Source organism: Mesoplodon densirostris, chromosome 9 (assembly GCF_025265405.1).
Source record: "Mesoplodon densirostris isolate mMesDen1 chromosome 9, mMesDen1 primary haplotype, whole genome shotgun sequence".
Lineage (NCBI taxonomy): Eukaryota > Metazoa > Chordata > Mammalia > Artiodactyla > Ziphiidae > Mesoplodon > Mesoplodon densirostris.
In genome coordinates, this window is record NC_082669.1 from 16599160 (window position 1) to 16623237 (window position 24078).

The following is a 24078-nucleotide window of genomic DNA, read 5'->3' on the forward strand; positions in this document are numbered from 1 at the left end:
GTCTCCCTCCCACCCTCCCTATCCCACTCCTTTAGGTGGTCACAAAGCACCGAGCTGATCTCCCTGTGCTATGCGGCTGCTTCCCACTAGCTATCAGTTTTACATTTGGTAGTGTGTATGTGTCCATGCCACTCTCTCACTTCCCCCTCCCCGTGTCCTCAAGTCCATTCTCTCTATGTCTGCGTCTTTATTCCTGTCCTGCCCCTAGGTTCTTCAGAACCATGGACCTAGAGTCTGTCATACAGAGTGAAGTAAGTCAGAAAGAGAAAAACAAATACCGTATGCTAACAAAAATATATGGAATCTAAAAAATTAAAAAAATATATGGTTTTGTGTTATTTTAAGTCACTAAGTTTGTGGCGATTTGTTGCAGTAGCTGTAGAAAACTAATACACATTACAGATAAGGAAATGCTTAATCTAGATTGTGTTTGTATAATCAACAAGCCCTCAGTTTGTCCCAAGTGATATTTCTTTTACATATGAAAGTCAACTACTCTTTGAAGAATACAAACAGTACCTTGAAGAGGGAGAGCAGGCAGGGTTGTAGGGTGGAGAATGTGTGTTCATCTTTTTATTCCCTGGAGCCGGACTCAAGATAGGGACCAGGACCCAAGCCCAGATCATGGCTGCTCTAGGCTGTTCTCAATTTCCATTCAGAAATTTTAAGCTCTGCCCCTGGTCATATATTGGTCTCTAACAAGAATTAATATCCCTCTCTCTGTCTGGGCAAACAGGAAACTGGTATTCTGGATTCGGATAGTGGTAAAAAAAAAATTTTTTTTTTCTTTTTAAATTTTTGGCTGCATTGGGTCTTCATTGCTATGTGCGGGCTTTTCTCTAGTTGTCGCGAGCGGGGGCTACTCTTCATTGCGGTACGTGGGCTTCTCACTGTTGTGGCTTCTCTTGTTTTGGAGCATGGGTTCTAGGCGCACGGGCTTCAGTAGCTGAGGCTCGTGGGCTCTAGATCGCAGGCTCAGTAGTTGTAGCACAACTACTAGTTGCTTCGCAGTATGTGGGATCTTCCCCAACCAGGGCTTGAACCCTTGTCCTCTGCATTAGCAGGTGGATTCTTAACCACTGAGCCACCAGGGAAGCCCAAGAAAAACAAATTCTTTACTGAAACATGTTGGAACAAATGTACCATCCTATCACTTTATTAAATGTTTCTAACTAGCAGAGTTTATCAGTAATTCACATGGCCATCATCTCGAAATTTAAAATACTTAGATCATCACAGTGCTATAATTCCCATCAGCATACCCCAGCCTTGGTTATGAGAGTGGCACATGAATCACAGTAGATTTTTTTAACCCCAAGCAGGAACCTGGGGCCTTGGTTAAAGGGTGAAAGTACCGAACCCTGAGGGCAGGAATGATCCCCAAGGGCAGAGAGCAAAAGCCCTGAGCTCCCTGCTGAGGTTTCAGACTTACCCACAGCCCTGCCTGGGGCCATTCTAGCACCTGAGTTCAAAGCAAAACCTCCTTCTGGGCATTTCACTGGCAGGTTAAGACTAGGTTGCATTTCCTTTTAGTCAAGGGAAGGCATTGTTCTGATTCAGTCATTGTTCTTCAAATGCCACACCGTTGTATCTATAAACTTTTGGTTACCACTTTAAGAATTTGAAGTTGAAAGATGTGTGAAAATCTTTTGACAGAACATTGAACCCACTGACTTCTTTCACCCTCTCTTGACCTGGTTTTTCTCCTATTCATTTTTGATAGCCACTGCCAATTCCAATTCCGTTTCTCTGGGGAGAGTTATTTGTTCTAAACCATTAGCGTTTTCCATAAACATAAATCACTGAAGATTTTACCATAGATTAGTTAAAGCCTAACATATCTCAGATTATTTTCCCTAGTCTGAATAAATTGTTTCAAAGGCACAGCAAAGAGAATGGAAGCCTTTAAAAATAATTTTTTTTCAAGGAGCAAGAAATAAAGAAAAAAAAAAGGAACTCAGTTTGCCACAGTTGTGTTTTTCTTTAGCAGTTTTTTGTTTTAGCTGTAATAAAGCAGACCCTGAGAGTCCACATAACCTTGATCTTAAGCATCCAAGTGGTGAGGGGATGGAAATGAGGAAGTGACACTAAAGAGGAACAGAATAGACATTAGGGACAGTCAGCTCGAAAATTTTGTTATCCAGAGCCCCATCGTGCCATCCTGCCTTTTTCAACGTGATGAAAAAATAATTCAGTGCCTAGACTAGACCGTATCTGTCCTGAATGATATTACAAGCCCTCTCTGCAAAGAAAGTGACACCACTCCATAGTTATGTGGCTGTTCTTAAGCTGTATAGGGACAAGGAGTGAAGCAGAGGGAGATCTGTATGTATCATATCGATATTGATATCAATATTGATATATTGATTAGATATAGATGGAAGGAAGGAAGGGAGGAAAGAGAAGGGGGGAGAAAGAAGGGGAAAGAGAGAGGGAAAGAAAGAGAGAAAGAAGTATCAGCTAAACTGTGAAAAAACATAACCTGGGAGTCTGTAAATAATGTGTTCATGTGTGCATCTAATGCCCCCTTGAAAGTAAGAGCCTTCCTTACAAAGGATGGTTGGGGAAGCATCCATCTTGCTTGAGCTTAGTTCCACTTCTGACATTTTTAGTATGTAGTATTTAGTTTTTCCACATGTTTTCTTTGAACAATAATTTTTGCCATTTGAAGTTTCTAAAGAATTCAAATGTTACATCAGGAGAATAAAATAAAAAGTGGGCAAGCTGTGTAAAAGAAAAGCTTGCCACCATAAAGTTATATTGGTGACAAATTCTGTTTCAGGGAAGTGTGTACAAATGGGCACTCTGTTTCGGGGGAGTCTGGCAGGTTTGGGAGAGCTCATCCTCACTGAGAAGGAGTTCAGTTGCTCCTAGGTTTATCCCTTTTACAGAGAAATGAAATGCTGCTAGCTGGATTGGCATGAGATTCCTGACCTTGTCAAACTCCAGCCAATGCCTCTTTTCCCTGAGTTAGGGCAGAGGGCGAGGATACCACCCTCGCTCTGTCTGCTGAGCAGGAAGACATTTCCTGGACTTTTTTTTTTTTTTTTTTTTTTTGCCGCACGCGGGCCTCTCCCGTTGCGGAGCACAGGCTCCGGACGCACAGGTTCAGCGGCCATGGCTCACGGGCCCAGCCGCTCCGCGGCATGTGGGATCTTCCCGGACCGGGGCACGAACCCATGTCCCCTGCATCGGCAGGCGGACTCTCAACCACTGCGCCACCAAGGAAGCCCCTGAGCAGGAAGACATTGAGTCCGCTCAGGAATTACTTTACAAATGCAGTTATTTCTCATCATATGTGTATGTATGGAGCATCAAGTGAATACAAATATACTACTAAATATGAATTATATAAAGTAAATAGTAGATAACCACTCAAACATCTAGACCAGGGCTCCCTGTTTTACAAATAAAGTAGCTTGACACAAGGAGCCACACGGAAAAGTGCTGGCAAGATAGTAATTGGTCTTTGCTCTGGGTGTTACCATGGCTAAAGCAGATTTGCTGGGAGAACAATGATAGGTGTACTGTTCATATGGCTGTGGAGAAAGATGATATTTTCTTCTATTAAGGTCCTGTGTCTGAAATGCAATATAGATTTTAGCGCTTGAAAATGTTGCCTGAGTCAAGAGCTCTCCTGCAATTTTCAGACAAGTTTGTGACCTGCCAGCATGTTTGGTTTTGCGTTTATTGAAATGTTCATTAAAGCAATGTGTCTACTGAAAGTCAAAGAAGTTACTTAAAAGAAGTAAATCTTCACAAAAACTTTAATAGGACCGAATTGACTCATGTCTTTATTTTTACCTGAAGTAGAACTTATTCTATATGTAAGTAACCATATGTAAATTAATAAGATAAATATATTCATAGTCATATATACACATATACACATATATACTCTTAAAAGGAATATATACCTTTTAAGAGCATATAAAATGTTTGGCTAACACATAGCCAAGTTAAAATATCAAGCCAAAAACCAACTTAAAATATCAAGCCAAAAAAAAAAGGTTGGACTTTTTTTGTGAAATGTGTATAAAACCAAATATACATATATTTATTTATAATTAATCTCATTAATTCCCATTTCACACATTTAGAATTTATAATTACTCTAATGTTCTTGGCACTGCATATAAGGTGAAATTCTGATTAGGTGAAATACTGGTGTAAACAAAAGAAATATTTATACATATAAAAGCTAACAGTTTCTAAGCATCATTTTAGTAGTAGCTCATGTACTCAATAAATGTCTAATTATAAACAACAAGCACTTTCAAGATTCTGTAAGTGTTCTTAGTAAAAATAAAAATATTCTAAAGTAATTTCAAGACTTCCCTGGCAGCCCAGTGGTTAAGACTCTGTGCTTCCACTGCAGGGGGCACAGGTTCAATCCCTGGTCGGGAAACTAAGATCCCACATACCGCGCTGCATGGCCAAAAAAAAAAAAAAGAAAAGAGTGAAATCTTAAACTCTAATATAAAGTAATTTCATATGCATCATTATTGTTGATAAGTAAAGGGTAATAGTGTATGTGGTGTTAAAAGCATAGATTCCAAAGCTAGACTACCTGAATTCAAATCCTGTTTCACCACTTGTGGGCTTTGTATGACCTTGAGCAAGCTCTTTGACGTTTCTGTGCTTCAGCTTCCTTTTTTCCTATACATAAAAAAGAAAATAATGTTGGGGTTGGTGGAGAAGCAATGAATGACAATCCTCTGTTCCCCCTCTGCAGTGGACTGAATGTTTATGTCTCCGCAAGATTCACAGGTTAAAACCCTAATCCCAGTATGATGGTATTAGCAGCTGGGGCCTTTGGGAGGTAATTAGGTTCTGAGGGCGGAGCCCCCGTGAATGGGATTCATGCCCGTATAAGAAGAGGCCACAGGGCCAGCTAGCTGTCTTTCCGCCATGCGAGGGAGGATACAACGAGAAGTCAGCCATCTGCAGCTCAGAAGAGGGTGCTCACCAAACCCACCATACTGGTGCTCTGATCTCAGACTTCTAGCCTCCAGAACTGTGGGACCCTCCCAAGCTCTGAACCAACTAAGAGAGAGAAGAGCTGGCAGATGGAGACCAAATATACCCTTTAGGATAAGAAAGCTTAGGTTGAAGAAATGACTCTGGGTCTCTTAGCCAAAAGGACTTCCTAATCTGCACCCCCAGAATCAAACATACTTGTCTTCCTACTTCTGGGCATCACTGGAAAATCAAGCCCACCCTGTGTAAAATGTACAGCACAGAGGAGTGGAGTATATTCTTCATGTGGGCAAACTGCTCCTAAGGTAAGGAGAGGAATACCTCCAGGTATTCCTCAGGGGACTCATTCCATCTCCGTGGGAAGGAAGAAAGAATGGGATTAGGAGCAAAGGGTATTTCAGGAAAAATCCCTGTTTCTAGAAACTAGAGAACCTGGGAAGTAGTGCTGTATTGTTTGTCTTAGCTTTATTTGAGAATTAAATGAGATGATGTATGTGCAGTGTGCCCCACTCATGGTGAGCGTATAATAAATGTTAGCTATTTATTATGGTGTGTACTGTTATTAGCTATGTCATATCAAGATTTCACGGAGTCTGACTGGATCCAAGATAGATATCAAAAGCCATCTACTAGCCTTCTAGAGATCAGAACTGTATTGTATTTTTAAGTTCTACATTCTGATTTGTAATTATATTTGGCTAGTAACCCTCAAAATTTGGGCAGATTAGCAAGCTACGTTGTACTTAGTCAAATGTGTTTTTCCTCATATTCCAGAAAAGCCTTTTCTCCACTATGTAGCTCCTAAGTACAGGTGTGGGTGGACTCCTGATTCTCCCCTTTCTATTAAACCCGATGGTGTGGGTTTCACAGCTGATTGAGCACAAGGTACAAGTGGATGCCTGGCGCCCTTTACTCGGGCAGTTAGGGCTGAGCGTCTGTGCAGAGAAGCTTCTCTCATCACACACAACTTTCTAATTCTCCTCTTTTGAGAACCCGTTGTTTATTTACATTTTCTCTTTCTTCTCTTTCTAAGGGATGTTGTATGTTTTGTGTTATGACCCCAAGTTAAATGCTCATAAAATTATACTGGGTTTAAAACCAAAACTGGTCAGGAGACAATTTGTTTTCTCCACTGGACTCTAAACCACAGTACTTTGTCCTGGATTGTCTAGCAACTCAGTTCTCCAGATGTGAACTGAGGTATAAATACAGTACCTTTTCCAGACGTATGAATACTATGGTTCAGTTTTGTTGGCCCTGTGCTAATGAAGAAACTGTAGGAATGCTTCGTGTCTCTCCTTTACCAGGTGTTTAGAGTAAAAATCCTCCTGTGAAAGTTCCCCCTCCATAGCCTGGCAGCTCTTCTGGCATCAATTTCTTCAATTACTATATGCCTGAATAATTGATAAAGTGAACTCAGGTTCATTTTTTTCACCACGTTCCCTTTGAATGCTTCAGCAACGTGAGGTAATTTATCATGCTTTTTGTGCAACTGTGCATAGACTTTTAAAAGAATGAATTTAGACCGTCCCTTCCTGTCCAAAAAATAAGCAGTTCTCAGGTTTGCAATGTTGAAAGTCCTGATTAGGAGAGTTGGTTCAGCAGTATCAGCAGGCCCAAGTGACCCAAATCATAGACCCCCCACTATTGCTTTTTTCCTCTTGCTTCATTCCCCTTTGGAGAAAGACCCAATTAAAAACAGTTGTGGATTTTTCTGAGGCTGTTTCTTTCACAGAGGTTATATTCAGCTCTTTGGCAAAGAAAAATGCCAGAGCAATTAGTGGCTCTAGGGAACCACTAGCTGTTTGTGTACTATTTCAGAAGAACCCATTGTGGGCAGCCTCTACATAGAGGTTCTTTTTAGAATGTGAATGCTTCCTAGCCATTTGGAATATGCTTAAAATTGAAATCAACAGTCATGCCCTCACAAAGGTGCCTTGATTGTATATTCTGGATTAGAAGATGTCATGGCAGCATTCCATAAGGACATAGGTTTCTTTTCATCATTATTCTCTGCTCACCTCCAGCTTGTGAGCTCTTGTTTCTCTTTAATATTCAACAATGTTCTCTGATATACTTCTGGAAAACCTGCTGCTGAAATGAAGGAATATATAACTGCGAGTAACTTAGTCATTTTCTAGGTGACATTCTAATAAGAAACCGTTTTTGGATAATAGCCCAGTTGGAACTAATTCTCCACTATCCCTCCCAGTCAGGAAATAGCATGTCCAAGTTAATCAGATGTTCTGGTGCCTTGTATACGCTAATGTTTAGTATAGTGGTGGTGCTGCGTCTTACAGGATGATCAGATGATCAATTTGTGAAGAATTAGAAATAATTATAAAGCCAACAGGAATATTATTTCATCCTTTGCTGACTGAGGCATTAGCCTAGCATCTTGCAGGTACTTCTTAGTCAGGATTACAAACAGCTGTTAGTTTCTAGCGGCTCTACAAATCGTGCAGGTTAGTGAGGTTCTGGTTAATAAGATGCCAGAAAACAGAATTTATAATAGCACTCAAGCACTGATGCAGAATGTAATAACCATACCTTTCCAAAGAAACCAACAGAGCCTAAACTATCTTAATGGTTTAAATTAATCTTTAATACACTATAACTTTGGGGAAGGGGCTTTGCCTTTCAAAAATAAAACAGCCAAGTTGGGGAAGTTTGGATAGGGTGAGAAGAAAATGTATATTTGATAATACATTGTCAGAAAATAAAATTTGCTATGCAGTGGCCATCTAGAAGCACAGCTTTCAAAAAGATAGGATTTATTTATTTAAAAATTGGATTTTAATCACAGACTTCACTTACAAAGTTTTAAAAGCTTTTAAGTGCAGTTAAGTTTCATTTTTTATTATCCTACTACACAGAACCATTCAGATTTTCAAAACAGATAAATTTTTTTAAAAGATCAGTTCTTTCACTTTAAGAGACAGCCAACAAGAAGGGGGTGGAGAATCCAGTACAAATCCAGTGCCTTCTGGCCTGAAGGACACCTGGAGTACACCTGTGAGTGGGGGACCTAAACCTTTTTCCCTGGGAGGCCAAAACCCGACCTTGTTATCAGCCCCAGTTTTATCTTAAGATTCCTCTGAACAGCCAACTCCCTTAGACCATGTTGAAAATAAAAATTGCACTTCAAAAATTCTATTCTTGTTACTTTCAGCAAAAATCCCATTGTGTAAAATGAAGCACAATGGTATATTATATCCTCTATCTTCCCAGATCCTTCACTTAAAATTTGATTAAGGAAATCATATACTTTGAAGATAGGGAATAATGAATTGCCATTCATATTCTCCTGTGGTTTTAGCTTCAGAGTGTGAATTCTGCCTCTGCTTTTTTTATTCCAGTATGTAATTCAGAGTTTCCAGAAATGGAAATTTTTAAGATAGTCAGTCTACCCTCAGTGCATAAAGACTTTGAGAAAAGATGTCTTTGTTGATGTCAGCATTCCACAAACATCCTATTCCAGTGGAATTGTTCTATAATATCCAATAACCTGTTTGAACTTGAGTCACTTGGTGATGTCTATTTAGTTTAGCTAAAACTGAAAGTTACCATGCTCCAAATGATTCCCATTCATTAAAAAAAAATTGATTTTCCTTTTTAAGTAATTTTGTCATAAATAAAAATGTTAAAAAGCATTTAGAATATTTTAGAAGATATTCCATGTAACATAGCCTCCTTAGAGGTGATTTTTCTGAAGTACGGTTTAGATTTAAAAATCTGGGTCTTCCCAAATAAAACGAATTTTCACTCACGGAAACCACATGTTTTTTAAAATACAAGGATGATTACTACTAGAAATACCTTGGAGAGCATGTTGGTACTGAATGCTAGAAACTACAGAAGGAATGGGAATTTGAAGTATTTTCAAATCATCAACTCCACTTTTTTCTAATCTCCCAAGTACTTGTAATCTGTTGTCAAGTTATAAAAAAATTGCCTCTGTTAGATGTCATCGAAGTATGAATCCATATTTAACTAGATTGGTGACCTTTGGTAGTTGTGATGTTGACTTCTGTAAACTGTATTTTAGAGTATACTGTCTAGGAGCTATCATTTGTTTATTGTTTCATTCAGTTTCTGATTCAAAAGTATTTTATTGCCAACTATCTACAAGACACTCTTTTAGGTGCTATAAATATGATGACTTAACCAAAGATTCTTTTCTCAGAAAGCCTATAGTCTGTAATTGAGATAATGCTTATAAATAAATAACTGTAACACATGTAAAACAACAACAATAAGAACTTGAAGATCAATGCAGTCAACAGCTATGTGAGTTCAGAGAAGGGCAATAATGTAGTTCAGGAAGAATTTGAGGGGCTCACTTTGTGGAGAATGTTGCTTTTGACTGAATGTTAAAGGATATTTAAGAGTAGAGTATCTAGGGACAGTAGTGGCAAAGTCTCCAGGCAAACGAGAAAACAGAGATCCAGAAACTTGGTGCATGGACAGGGGGTCATGTGTATTTCAACCCACGTGAAGTGGAGAGTATAAAGGGGAGGAGGACTGGAAACTAAGTAGGGGCTGGACCGTGGATCCCTGAATACCTAGCTGAGTGTCTGAGTGTTCTTCAGTACCCGTGGGAACCAGCAAGACATTTTGAGCATGAGCAGTAATGTGTGATCTGAAATACGGTGAGGATGAACAGAAGGCAGAGGGAAGTTAGGGTTCCTTTTGAGAGATAATGAAGGCTTAAAGTAGGCGTGCCTATGCGGAGATATTGCACAGGTAGATAAGAGAAGCATGGCAACATTTGTGATGTGGGGCACAGAAAAGAGAGGAATTAAGTGTGACCCAAAGTTTTGAACTATCATCCTGTAAAATAACAGGGAATCCTAAATCAGAGTCCTCCCAGGCAGTCTTCCTTCCTGTCACCCCTCTTGGTATCTGTCTCCTCCAGACCTGTCTTGTAGAGCTGTGCTCCTGTTAAAAAGTAAGAGAATATTTGTGTGTCTACTTCTGGCTTGTTCAGTAAGTTGCAGTGAGGTAAGAGTTATATGGGACTTGCTCTTGCCAGCTTCAGGGATTGTTTGCCTCTGATAGTCACAGAACTCTTAACTTGGTTGTGCCATCATAGTCTTCTTTAGTTACATGCCCTGGAAGCAATAACCTGCTGGGATGCATAGCCCCTGCCTGCCTCACAGCATCAACAGGATCACTTTCTCCACCCCCATCACTAATCTCCTGGTAATTTCTGAAATACACCAAGCCTCTTTCCAACATCGGGGCCTTTGCACATGCTCTTGCCTGGAACATCTTTCCCATCTATTTCACACGTCTAGTGCTTTGCCTGTTTTTGGCCTTAGCCAAAACTGTCATCCCCTCAAGAGGCCTTACCTGATCTCTTTCTCTAAAGAAGGTCCCACCCGCTATTCTCTGAGCCCTTTGTTTCTTTCTTGCCTATTACTTATTACAACTTACAGTTATTTTATTTGCATGCTTACTCATCTTTTGCCTCCTTTCCTGACAGAACATAAAGTCTATGATAACATAAACCATGTCTCTTTTCTTGATGACTGTATCCCTTGATGGCACCAAGAACTGTGTCTGGTACTCCTTAGGAGACACTCAATATGCAGTTGTTGAATTAATGAGTGAACTACCTATTCAGAATGCTCTATGTAACCTAACAGTGTCATCATTTACCCTCAAATAATTGGATTAAATGTAAAGAGAGTAGCAACAAAAGCCTTCAAATGAACATATTCTTATTTTAAAGTATTCATATGATTCACTTGATGATATTTGGGAAATAGAACATAAGTATTCTCCTTAAATTCCTGAATTCCCATAAAAGCTCTGTGGTGCCACACTGCGTTACCATGATTTTCGGCCTTTTAAAAAATGAAATAGAACGGAGAATAGACTAGAAAATATCAGAGTGCATTGCGGTGGTAAGTGTAGTTTCAAGAAACTTTTTAGTGTGTATGTCGGAGGTCACAATATGAAACTATTTTTTACTGTGACTCCAAGTCAATATATGCGCTGGTATTTTCCATGTTATCCTAAATCCCTAATCTGGCTGCTGTTATAGCTCTTCAAAACCAGCATTGAATTGTCATTCTGCAGTGTTAAGATTGCCTGTGGCCTATTTGCAGTGGAAGCCTTCTCACAAATGCACTCAAATTCTTTTTTTTTTTTTTTTTTTTAGTATTTTCTTATTCATCAACATACCTTAACCTCTCTTATAATGCTCAGTCTCACTGAAAAGAGTGTTACCAGATCCCCTTTCACTGCAGAGTGCTGGGCTGCTTTTAAGTTAACCAGGAAAAAATCACTCAGGGTTGGACAGCAGTAAGATTTGCTGGTTTTTACATCAAGAATTTGGACAGTGATTTGACACACAGTAGCTATATTTGCTAAAATGGAATTTATGTCAACTCCTTTTCTCTTTTTTTCCTCTCTCTCTAAGCTGCCTGCCTTGTGCTTGGCTGTATGATTTTCCCTGATGGCTGGGATTCAGATGAAGTAAAACGGATGTGTGGAGAAAAGACAGACAAGTACACTCTTGGGGCTTGTTCAGTCCGCTGGGCTTACATCCTGGCTATCATTGGGATTTTGGATGCCCTCATCCTCTCGTTTCTGGCGTTCGTGCTTGGTAACCGACAAGACAGCTTGATGGCGGAGGAACTGAAGGCAGAAAACAAAGGTAAGATTGCTTTGGGGAACTCTTACCTGGGCGCCTCAAACACAAAAAATGACACTCTGCATTCTTTCCCGTCTGGTAGCAGTGCATCCCCTCTGGGTCTAATTTGCTGCATTTTAAAAAATTGAAGTATAGTTGATTGACAGTGTTGTGTTAATTTCTGCTGTACAGCAAAGTGACTCAGTTATACATATATCTGCATTCTTTTTCATATTCTTTTCCATTATGGTTTATTGCGGGATGTTGAATATAGTTCCCTGTGCTATACAGTAGGACCTTGTTTGCCAAGGGGGAGGAGGGTTGGGGGAAGGATGGATTGGGAGCTTGGGACTAGCAGATACTGCATCTTTTAATGGTGTCCAGTTCACAGACTTTTCCCAGACTCGAGACATTTACACAATTAAACTAGTGTATTTTTACGTTTACCTTTCTGAGGCTTTCTGAGTCCATTGTTATTTAGATACAGTTTTTCCAGTTTCTTCCTTCCATGAATTAATGGCTATGAAACAACAACTTTTTTGGGGGGTGGGTGTGGGGAGGCCCTACTGGGCCAAACAGCAAGTGCTTTCTCGCCAAGTATTCAGCGGTTTTCCAGGTTGAAATAAATGCCTGGGGAGTCTTTGAGAATCATCTATAAGCGTCTTTGTTAAACTGCTCACCATCAATATACTTGAATTCAGACTCAACCTCTCAGAAAGAGGTAGAGATACTGGCCACAAATAGTTACAGTTAGATATTTCAGTGTTTACCTAATTAGCTGAATTTTAAAATGTGTTATCTGGGTAATCAAAAGTCCTCAAATTTCTCTTCAAAAAGAAAATGCCTTCTGTAAAACACACACAAACTAGGATAGAAAATAGGACATTGACTAGTGAATGATACATGAATATTCTAGTGTGCCAGTAAGAGCTAGCAAGTCGTTATTCAAGATAAATCTTTTAATTTTCTTTCCACATTTCTAAACCAATTTCTCGGGATAGAATTTTACTGTCTCTGTTTTGTTAAAGCCTTAGGTTCATTAAATTGTTTTGTCTTTATGTTATCGTTAATACTTTGGACTTGTATCAGCACCTTCAACTGAGTGGCTCCTTCTTCTAGCTTTTATTCCTAATTAAGAACTAAATCCATCCTTGAATTATGAAATTTAGTTTATTTCAAGTAGTGTTTACTTGAAAAACTCTTCACTGCCTCCACGTGCCTCAAATATAAGCATACATTAATATCTACGTGAATGTCACATGTAATGATAGTGTAGCAAGCTTTATACTTAGAGCATCACAATTTATGCTCATAAACCATGAACTATAAAGAGATGAATAGAGAAGTCTGGGAGAGGAGCAGTCACCTGCGAGCCCTTTATTCCTCTGATTTATAGACAGAATACATATTAGTTTACTTGGTTCTATCAAAAATATTCTAAACACAAAAATAATCCTTTCATAGGGGAACAGTGCTGAACTTCCTAAAAACATGACTACCTCCCTCTGAGTTGCCTTTTCTAGATGCTGATTACACTTATAAAGCATGTTGCAGGTTTAAAGTGCTTTCACATGCACTCATTAATTTGGTGCCCTTGGCTATTGTCTTTGTGTCTTGTTGGATGTACACAGACGGGTCTCTGTCCTGTTAACTTCACTTCAAATTTAATAGGAGAGATAGCTCAATATTAGAATAAATTACCTTTCCCTAGAGAATGAATTAAAGAAAACTACTTTGTTCTGCAAATGCTTGATTCCCACCACCACCCAGAATTCTATTTATTCACTGTACAATTCAAAGTTATATTGAGAACCTTTAACTTTCCAGATATCCTTTGACCACATATAAGAAGAAGAAAATTCAGAACAAAAAAATAACAAAGCCAGGAATGTTTTCACTTGGCCACTGAGAATTCTAACTCACAATCACACATACAACTGACAATTCTCCTGAATTCATACTTCAAGATGGAACAGGCAGGATTATAGAATAATAATCAACAGTTTCCAAGATGGGTCTTTTCTTTCAGTTGATTCAGTTAAATGTGGATGTTTGATCCCTTCTGTCTAGGTCTTTATTAAAGAAAGCATCATTTTCTACTCAATGATATATTGGAAACACCTTGTAAAAGCATTAATGGGAAAGAAGATTAAAATAGGCCAATATACGGTTTAGGGACTATCTGTGAATAATTTTTCTGTGTTCATCATCTTCTCCATTTGAACGTATCATATTTGGATGTATTCTAGAGCTTCTTCCATCTGGTTCTGAGGGACTAAAATCAGTAGCAGTTCATCTGTATCAAATCAGAAAGATCTAATAAAGCAGCAGAGAGCACCAGGCCCTATTGATGAAACATTTCAATTCTACCACATTTTTATTTCACAATTGAAATTCCTTTTCCTGGAACTCTGAGAATGTATCAACAGTTCTATTACCCAGGCAGTTCTGATCCGTAAACAATAGGGCCTTGTAAAAATCAGAGCAGGGTTTTCTAAGCCTTGTATAAAATGTAATCAAACCTGCATGTTTCTGAGAAACGGTAGGAGATTTACGGTTGTTGTAGAGAGTAGCCGTTATTGTTTGTTATTATTTAAACACTTGTTCATTGTTAAAATTTGCAAAAACTTAGGTTGTTTGAGGGAAAACCAGTCAGTGGTTTGTTTGTATGTTTGTGTATGAACATAGTTTCACTAATCAGTAGTTTAATGGCTTTGAAGTGCATGCAGTAACCAAAACTAAATACATCATTGTTACCTTCTCTCAGATTTCACTTCCCTGAGGATCTGTAAGAATAAGTTGTAATTATGAAATTGGTTATATATAGGTACTTTGCTTGGCTACGTTAATATAAATTTTCCCTTATTGAAACATTGTTTTTCACTATCAGTTTTTTTTTTAACTGATGAAACTAACGTGATGTCCTTTGATAGCTAAGGCCTCCTTTGGGTTCCAGCACAATGCAATGAAACAAGAGCCAAATCTAGCTCATGGAATTTTGGAAGATTTTATAAACTACATGATGCCTTCTGGTATCATGGAAGCAGATAATACCATAACTCAAGCTTTGACTCAGAAGAGGAAATAGGTTATGATATAGGTTATATCACCACACACACTGTAGTATCTTTTGTAGTCTTCCAGTTTTATGGCCTGTCAATCATCCTAACAACCTACACCTTATAACAAGTAGCAGGACCATTATAGAAAGAATAAACCTGCAAATGTGGCAAATGCCCCCAGTTCGAAGAAGTTTGTCCTGAAAGGTCTCATTATCATTTCTTCTTTATGTGGCTTTTGTAATCTAATAACACAATTGCCCTGTATATCTAGAAAAGCCACCAAGTGAGTTCAGTACAATAAGATATTGCTTAGATCCGTAAGTCTTTCCCAACAACCACCCCAATGGTCAAAACAAGAATCACTGTTACAGACTATATCAGAGAAGGGAAGGGAATGCAGCTCTAATTGTTGCCTTTACTCCACGTACAGAGTCTTAAGGTGAAAGGTGCTCCATAGGATGCTCCAGAGCCATAAATTAACTGTCACAAAGGTGCTATTCAAAGGGAAAACGGAGAGGTCCACAGATGAACATCTCCACCTCTGTCTCTTAAGATAAATGTCCAATGAACTCACCTCGATCCCATTTTCATGTTCCCGTACCACACCTCCCACAGCATTTCATAAGGTCCTCCTTTTCTAAGAGTGTAAATATAATTTGAAAGAGATCTAAGCTGAAATTGATCATAAATTGTGAAATGGCAAAATCTGAATGAAGGAGTTTTAACATTGTTTCACCAAACTGAAAATTTGATGGTGCAAGTGTTGTCTTTGGGCAGACTTCTGTAAGAGAGAAAGTTAATCATCTATGGGGCTCTAACAAACAGACAAAAAAGAGCCCCACTGAAAAACAAAGAGGAGTGAAAACTCTAAATATCCAACTCACTTTATACAGGAGTTGGCACATGCAAGAAAACTCAACTGCATCCCCTGCGTTTGGGGAGCCGGCCCTGCAGGCTGTGTGCTGTCCCTGGATCTGGGGATAGTAGCAGACAGGCAGGTGTTGATTCTTGTTTTGGGCGTTGGGCAGCATGATTTCTAAATGGGCCAACAACAGTCGTCATTTAACCTTGAAATGCTGCTTAACTGCATATTTTAACACACTGAACTGTGAAGTCAATTTCAGTATGTAAAGTTAAAGTTTCATCCAGATGAAAAGGATTTGAAATGAAAGCTTCATTTTCAATTTCTTTCATTAATTGTCAAAGGATAAATAATTACATTTTCAAGAGCTCCTTTGCCACAAATATCTCTTTCCTTGTCAGACACCATTCATAAAGAGTTCTGTTTCTGCGTGTATGTGTATGGTCTTTGGAATTGCTTATCGGATAATTGGGGCCTCTCATGAGCAGTTTTAAAGTCACTTTGTCTTCTAGCACTTTAACTTCAAATGAGAAAACATGATTATCCATCAAGAGGTGACTCCAGCTGCCACTTATTTATTAAGTGGTTTAAGCTCTTTTTAATGCTGTAATAGGGGGAGTTAGAATAAATGCATTTTACTTAAATAACTAATTGAGAAATGCTTCAAGATTTTGAGTTAAGGTACCATGCCGTGCCACGGCCTCATTGAGGGCGGCAGTGTGGTCTGTGGAAAGAGTGTGCACTGCCCAGAGCTGGTGTGATGTGACCCGAGGAGCCTTGCGTTCATATCTTAATAGTCCCGGAATTCAGCTTCCTTCTCTGTAAAATGCAGACTTACCTAAATGGCATCTGAGGTTTCTTCCAGCTGTAAAATATTCCAATTCAAGGGACACCTTCAGAGGCGTCCTTTAAGGATGCTCTGAGAGTCGTAAGAGCTTCTACCCTCAGAGCAATGAATACACTAAAGGCTCTTTTGGGGACTTGTTAGCAATGCTGGGGTGACTAGGAGACGGGAAAGATAAAGGTCAAGGGGAAGGAGGTCCAGGATGCCTAGGTGTTTTTCTCTCAGCTGTGTACCTCCCCACTGAACCTGCTGTCACAGCCCCACGCGTGCACACCACCAAGAGGAGAATAAGTCAGATTTAGAAACTCTGTCCCATGCAGAGGAGGCTCCCTGCCCCACTAGATTCCCATACTATGTGATGTCCATGTGGACACGTGGACAGTGAACAAGGTCCCAGATCACAGACACAAACTTTTTTTCTGGTCTCAACTCTGGCACTTATTAGTCATGTGACTTTGAACAAGTCTCTTAACATCTCAGAGCCTCAGCGTCACTTTCTTTAAAATGGGAATGATAATACCCAGTTCTGCCTCCTCTGTAGAGTTGGGAGAATCCGCCAAAAGCATCGATGTAGAAGCAATTTATAATCAATCATATTGATATCGGCTTTACTTATTGCTAATCATTTCCCCCATAGGACATTTTAATTGATCTTTGGAATAATCCTGTGAAGTTGTTATCATCATCCTAGTTATACATGTCAAAAACCGAGGTTCATAAAAGTTAAATATTTTGTGTAAATTTTCACAGCTAGGAAGGAATGGATCCAGGACTCAAACACAAATCATTTTACTTGAAATTTCAAGTTCTTTCTATTACACAACATGATGTAATCAATTCTTTATGGATGCTGATTCTATTGCTTTCCACTTGACTAGTCAGCCCTGAGTATAGTCTATATATAGAGTATAGTCTTATTTTCATTTGGTAGCTTTTAGATAATATTATTCAATCAAAAGTTTAATACACCTGAGAATGGGGGATAGCCTTGATTTAAAACTCGTCCTCTTACTTGACTCTGTAACTTTATAAAAACCTGGTGAGGTAAGATCAGGAAGTGTAGGAAAGAAAGTATCTTCAAGTGCTTTGAATTAAAGCTTTAATGAAGCCGTGGTGAATTGTCTGTTTCCCGCTGGGATTTGAACAAAGTCCTCGTGGTCGTCAAAGCATCTCAGAGTGTACCTCTAAAAAATGACATACATCCTGACACTTTTTCAGAGGGGCTCACTGGAGTGAGTGAGTCTCAGCTGGAGCGGACCTTAGTGCTCATAGAGTTGTTTTATATACTTGGAGCTTCTAATTCCTCTCCTCTCACTCTTTCATAAGCTCACTCCATTCATGTTCTCACCCCCAGCACTTCACAGACACTGTCTTATGAAGGTCACCCCCAATCTCCTAATTGTTAAATCTCATAGTCAATTATCAATCCTTGTATTGACTTATCAGCAACCTTTCACAGTTGACTACTGGCCCCATCTGAAGGTCTGTCTTTAGCTGGCTTCCAGTAGCTGACCTTGCCTAGATTTCCTCTTTCCTCTGTGGGGCTCTTTGGGCTCAGTCTCCTTTGCTGATTCCTCGCTATCTATCTCTCCACTCTATCTATGCTCATATCCCAGGTTATCTCATCTCTGCCATGACTTTATTTATTTTTAACATCTTTATTGGAGTATAATTACTTTACAGTGGTGTGCTAGTTTCCGCTTTACAACAAAGTGAATCAGTCACACACACATACACATATGTTCCCATATCTCCTCCCTCTTGCGTCTCCCTCCCACCCTCCCTATCCCACCCCTCTAGGTGGTCACAAGCCACCGAGCTGATCTCCCTGTGCTATGTGGCTGCTTCCCACTAGCTATCTATTTTACATTTGGTAGTGTATATATGTCCATGCCACTCTCTCACTTTGTCACAGCTTACCCTTCCCCCTCCCGGTATCCTCAAGTCCACTCTCTAGTAGGTCTGTGTCTTTATTTCCGTGACTTTAAATGACTGCTGTACCCTAATGACTCCCAAATTTAATCCACCTCCCACCTCTCCAATGAACTCTGGTCTCATATATCCAACTGCCTACTTGATACCCTTTTTTAATATCTAAATTAGCTTCTCAAACTTAACAAACTTTCCCAAACTGAGCTCCTTATCTTTCCCACAAAGCCTCCTTCCCCCACAGTCTTCCCCATCTCAGTTCGTGACATCTCTTATTTCTAGTATTCTTATCTACATATTTAAACTTCTAGGCCACAAATATACCTCTGAAAATTTTTTCTCCCCCATAAATATTCTCCAGTAGTTTAGTTGCTTCCTGTTTATCTAGTTAGTTTCCTAACAATGAACCCCTCTAGCTTTCCTCTTATTCATGCTGGAGTCTCTGGTGTTTTTCCACATGCTCTGCCTGGAGAAGCACAGGTACCAAATGAAACATTAGTGTTCTTGACTCTCATTCTAGTTAAATCTCCTTGGGACTCAGTGTCCCTACTCAGACTTGTTTTTTTAGTGTACATGAAACTTTTTTGGCAAGTGATGTTTACATTCTTGCTGCATGCTCACTGATTCCATTGTGAGGTCGAAGAATACACTGAAAATATAACCTGTCACTTCACTTGCCCCTGGCAAAGGAGAAACAGAGCTGTTTTTTTGGGGGGGGTCTGATTTTTTTATTGAAATATAGTTGCTGTATAATATTATATAAAGATATACAATACAGTGATTCACAATTTTTAAAGGTTATATTCCATTTATAATTATTATAAAATATTGGCTCTGTTCTCCATGTTGTACAGTATATCCTTGTAGCCTATTTTATACTTAATAGTTTGTACCTCCCAGTCCCCCAGTCTTACATTCCCCCCCCCGATGGTAACCACTAGTTTGTTCTCTATATGTGTGTCTGTTTCTTTTTTGTTATATTCACTAGTTTGTTGTATATTTTAGATTCCACATATAAGTGAGATCATACAGTATTTGTCTTTCTCTCTGACATTTCTCTGACTTATTATTATTAGCATAATGCCCTTCAAGTCCATACATGTTGCTGCAAATGGCAAAATTTCGTTCTTTTTTATCGTTGAATAGTATTCCGTTGTGTGTGTGTGTGTGTGTGTGTGTGTGTGAGTGTGTGTGTATCACATCTTCTGTTTTTAACGTCTGGTAGGGGAGGTAAGGACACAGTGCCAAGCGGATACTTCTGAGATAAATAAATGTTGAGATTACTTGCAGAAATAGGTGTTCTATTAGTGCTTTACAAAATATGACCACCCCCCCAAAAACCCTGCAAATTACATTTTTTACTCTAAGTTTCTTGAGAGCAAGGACTATGTCTTATTTATCTGTTATATCCAATATTATAGTTCTCAGCACATAGTAAATGCTTCATAAATTTAAGCACTTGTTATTACTTCTATTGAATCAATTCCATGAAAGAATTGTGTAAGTAAATGTCCCATTTAACATGTTTCCTGCACATGAAGCAGTTTGTCTCTTACTTCATGGATTGCAAAGGAAATAAATTTGCCTGCATGTTACACATAGATACATATTTTTAAAGAATCAGAGAACGGCATGTTGGAACAATATACTGTAACTCTGCCACTCAGCAAGTCAGTGTACCGCTTTAGGCCTTATTTCAACAGGCACAGAAATGGACTCTGTGCTTTGCCGTGTGCCAAGCAATGGGCAAAACCACATCAGTCAGCTCATCAAACATTTCCTCCACACCTCGTGTGTGCCAAGCCTCGTGATAAACACTGAGAGTTCCAGAATGAGTGGGGCAAGGTTTGCCCTCAGTCTCTTTGGGGAGAACATGTAGTGTTGTAGGCACTAGGTTATATTTCTGAGTTCCAATCCCGTTCTCGTAGACATGGCTTCACCAGGTCGCTTTGTTGGTACCACTTCTGTGAGTGCATGCCGTCCCTGCCAGCTGCCTCACTCCAGCACCTGTGAAAGATGATGCTCTAATAAGCAGAGACTGCTTCCCAAGGACAATTTGACACGCAAGGTTTCATCTGCTGAGAGGCTTTAAAAAAATCAGCTTGTAGAAAAACATCCGTGAGTCTATTAGTATTAAATAAACAAAGGAGAACACAACTGTGAAGAAATGAAAAAAATGCAATAGATATGTTGTGGACAGGGACAAGTCAGAATAGAGAGGTGGGGAGTTCTCGCTTACTGCTAAAGCGTTCGTTTTAGAGCAGCCTATTGAAAATCTAAACTCCAGAAACTGTTTTGGGGGAAAGTCCATTGTACCGCCAATGTTATCACCCTTGAACAATGTCTTTCCGGTCAGTCAGCCAGCTGATCCTCAGCAAGTGCTGTATTTATGCATTTCATTGCCTTTTGCTTCCTGCTTTGCTGCACACGTAATCTCAGCCTCAGATTTTGTGGGGAAAAATCGGTTTGACTTGAGTAGATATCATCTCCCTGACTTAACTTCACCATGTCACCTTTGATGATGTGTCTGGAATAACCAGGAGATGAAATGTGAATTCTGGCAACTGCCATGCGATGCTGTCTGCAAGTCAGTGTGCTGTCAAGCCCACAAGAGCGAGAGTGACAATGTTGTCAAGAGATCTGAAGGGCAGAATTCAACCAGGGAGAAAAGCAGCTGTGGTGTTAGTGTCAGCCACCCCAACACATGTTCTGACAGAACCACTAGGCAGGCCGGTCGCTGGAGAGAAGCCGGACACAGCCCCTCGTGCCAGCGGGTGAAGCTGCAGTGCTCACTGAAAGGAGGGCTCCGATCCGGAGCCCTTACAAGGGGCAGCTTCTCCAAAGAAAATCTAAAACACTGTCCCTTGTCCCAGAGAGGGTGACAAACCCAGAAGTCACATGAGCAAATTCCATCTGCTCACCTGATAGCTTCTCACCAGGGGCTGGCCTTTTGGTGCCAAGGCCAACAAACAAAATGAACCAGACTGTCCAGACAGGAGAAGTGCAATTGTCTGGGCTCTGGGAGCTTTGTTTCCAGTTCACCCATTTAAAAAAAGAAAAAGTAAGAAATCCCTTTCCTGACCTTGGTAAGGGGGGCTCAAAGATGCTATGTAGATTAGTACATGGTAGCAGATTACCAGATGACACTGTCTTGAAGTTTCTTTTTCAGGAAAATCTTCTCAAAGCATGGGTGACAGTTTGGTTTTTTGTGTTTTTTTTGTTTTTTTTTAATCAAACTGAAAAGAAGTCTTAGTGGTGGGCTTAATAACTCTTCAGATGTTGGGTGAATGGCCAACTCTCTCCTCTCATCTGTACTGGGGTGTGGCGGGGGACAGGGTCAAGCTAAAGAAATGTTGAAGTATAATCACAGAGTGAGGACTTGTAGAGCCAGAAATCACCTGGCTCTTTACAATCAGCTGGGGAGCTTAAAATAGATTCCAGTGCTTGGGCGCCACTGCAGAGATTCTAATTCAGTTGGCATGAGGTGGATCCAGGTGTGAGAACTCCTCAGGCGGTTCTCATGTACAGCCGGGGCTGAGGACCAATGGCTTCACCCAGCGCCCTCGTTTTACAGATGAGGAAGCTAAGCCACAGAGAGGGGAAATAAAGATCATCTCATCGGTCTGATTTTTTATCATTAGAAATCAGTAGGTTACCCATGAAAATAGTCACGTTTCATTCTATAATAGGCTAAATAATCACCTCTGCTACAGTTCAGTTGCTGTTATTTTTGGAAGCAGAGCTTTCTGCCAGCCCTGGGAAATCGGTCTGTGGCAGCTTCTGTCTCTGTGAACTTGGGCAAACCTCTCTAAGCCTCAGTGTCCTCACCTGTAAGGACATTAATAGGACCTGCCTCATGTTGTGAAAACGGGATAGTGTATGTAAACGGTCACGATGTCTGACACCTATAAAAGCTGTTTTTATTTTGAGAGCTTTGATTTTACTTGACAGACACATATATGGAGCTTGTTTGTATGCCATGGTTCCTGCGGTGCAGAGCCCACACCCTAACCACTGCACCATGGTCTCCCTTTGTTCTTAGCAACTCTGCATCATAATGGGGACCTCATTAAGATCTAGAAATTGTTCCCTCCACATGTTTAAATATGACTTTTTTCATCTGGTAATTTTACAAATATTTTCAGTACGACTGGTGAGGGTTGGTTGGTTGGAGGTTTTGTGGGATTTTTTGCTTTGTTTCTTTGTAATCTTCCTGCATGTACTCATATCTCAGGGTGATCAGGGGTGGGATGGGGGAGGAGGTATCCCATTATATTTGCTACTCAAAGAGCTCAAACCGTATAGCCAGCTCTGTAAATTCAGTGACAGTCACCAAGGAGACCCCATGATCCCCTGATAGAAATAAGACTCACTCATTACAACGTTACCCAATTTCAACCTGACGGAAAATTCCTTCACTGCACTGCTAGACAGATGAGAGCCAAACTCAAGGCCTTAAAAATGTCTGTGAGAAGTGTCCTTCAGAAGTGATAGAGGGAAGGGATTCCACCCAGGCAGAAAAAGCAGTAAAGACAAGAATCCCCTGAATGTAGGAGAATACAATCGCTTCAGTTCTTACATAGGGTAATAAAAGTTTAGTGCTACTCGGCTAGTATGTGCCTGTGTTTTGGTCAGAACACATCTTTATTTTCCTCACCACATACATGGCAAATAAAATCCATATGTCAAACAAACATAAGTAATAAAATCTTTATTAGAAGCTAAAATAAACTGGGGGGACTCCTCCCTCATTATTCAAAACCCATTTACCTCTGGCTCTCTCTCCTGATACACTCTAAACTGATCCCTTCCCTCACCGGTAATTCACACCCACCAGGTAACAAACCTTTTTTTTATTATTATTATTATTAAAATATACATTTCAGGTAGTAGCTATCAAACTTCTATGAGAATAATATTTACCTGGGATACTAATGAAAAAATGAAATTATGGCTTTAGTAGTTCTAAGGAACAGCTCTAAGGAGTCTTCTTTTTTAATTAATAAGCTTTTTTTTTTAAGCAGTTTAAGGATTACAGCAAAATCAAGCAAAAAGTCTGAGTTCCCACACACCCCTTTCCCCATATACACAGCCTCCCCACCATCAACATCCCACATCAATGTGGCTCTTCTATTACAATTGATGAACCAACATTGACACATTATTATCAACCAAACTCCATAGTTTATGTTAGGGTTCACTCTTTGTGTTGTACATTCTATGGGTGTTGACACTGAAATCTGTATTTTTAATAAGTACATTTAAGTAAATGTGATGCAGTTGATTTGAGGGTAATGCTTTAAGGAACACTGCTCAGGGTCATTTATAATCAGATTAACACTACAATTATAATGTTACGATACTGAGGCCAACAACCATGGCCAGAGCAGTATTGTTACTTTAGAGTTGCTTTTCATAAATATCCTGGCACCCCTCAGTGCATAAATAGGATCTATTCCAAAAGTTTACTTCCAGCTTGGTCTTTTGGAACTCAGATCACATACTTTTCATAGAAGCAATTGATGTCAACAACGGTCAATTTCTTGGATTTGCCCTCCAAAGCTTGTTTCACTCATAACGTTAGAAGAATAAGGTTATTTAAGCAATTGGACTTTTTTTTAAAGGCAATAGAAATGTAAGCCCATAAAGTCAATAAACAAAAATACAAAATAAAAATCTTTGAGAACTGGAGATGGGATGGGATTTTTTTAAACAAAACTTCAAAGGCACAGACCATAAGGCAAAAAAAAAAAAAAAA

General features: G+C 39.6%; 1 protein-coding gene across 1 annotated transcript in view; it reads left to right on the forward strand.

Annotated features, from left to right (window-relative positions):
- LHFPL3 (LHFPL tetraspan subfamily member 3) overlaps positions 1-11772 on the forward strand; it is a 385731-nt gene extending 373959 nt beyond the window's left edge. Inside the window, exon 2 of the mRNA XM_060108847.1 lies at positions 11411-11772. Within this exon, the coding sequence (XP_059964830.1) occupies positions 11411-11772 (362 nt within the window). The remainder of the gene's footprint in view (positions 1-11410) is intronic.
- The last annotated feature ends 12306 nt before the right edge of the window (positions 11773-24078 follow it).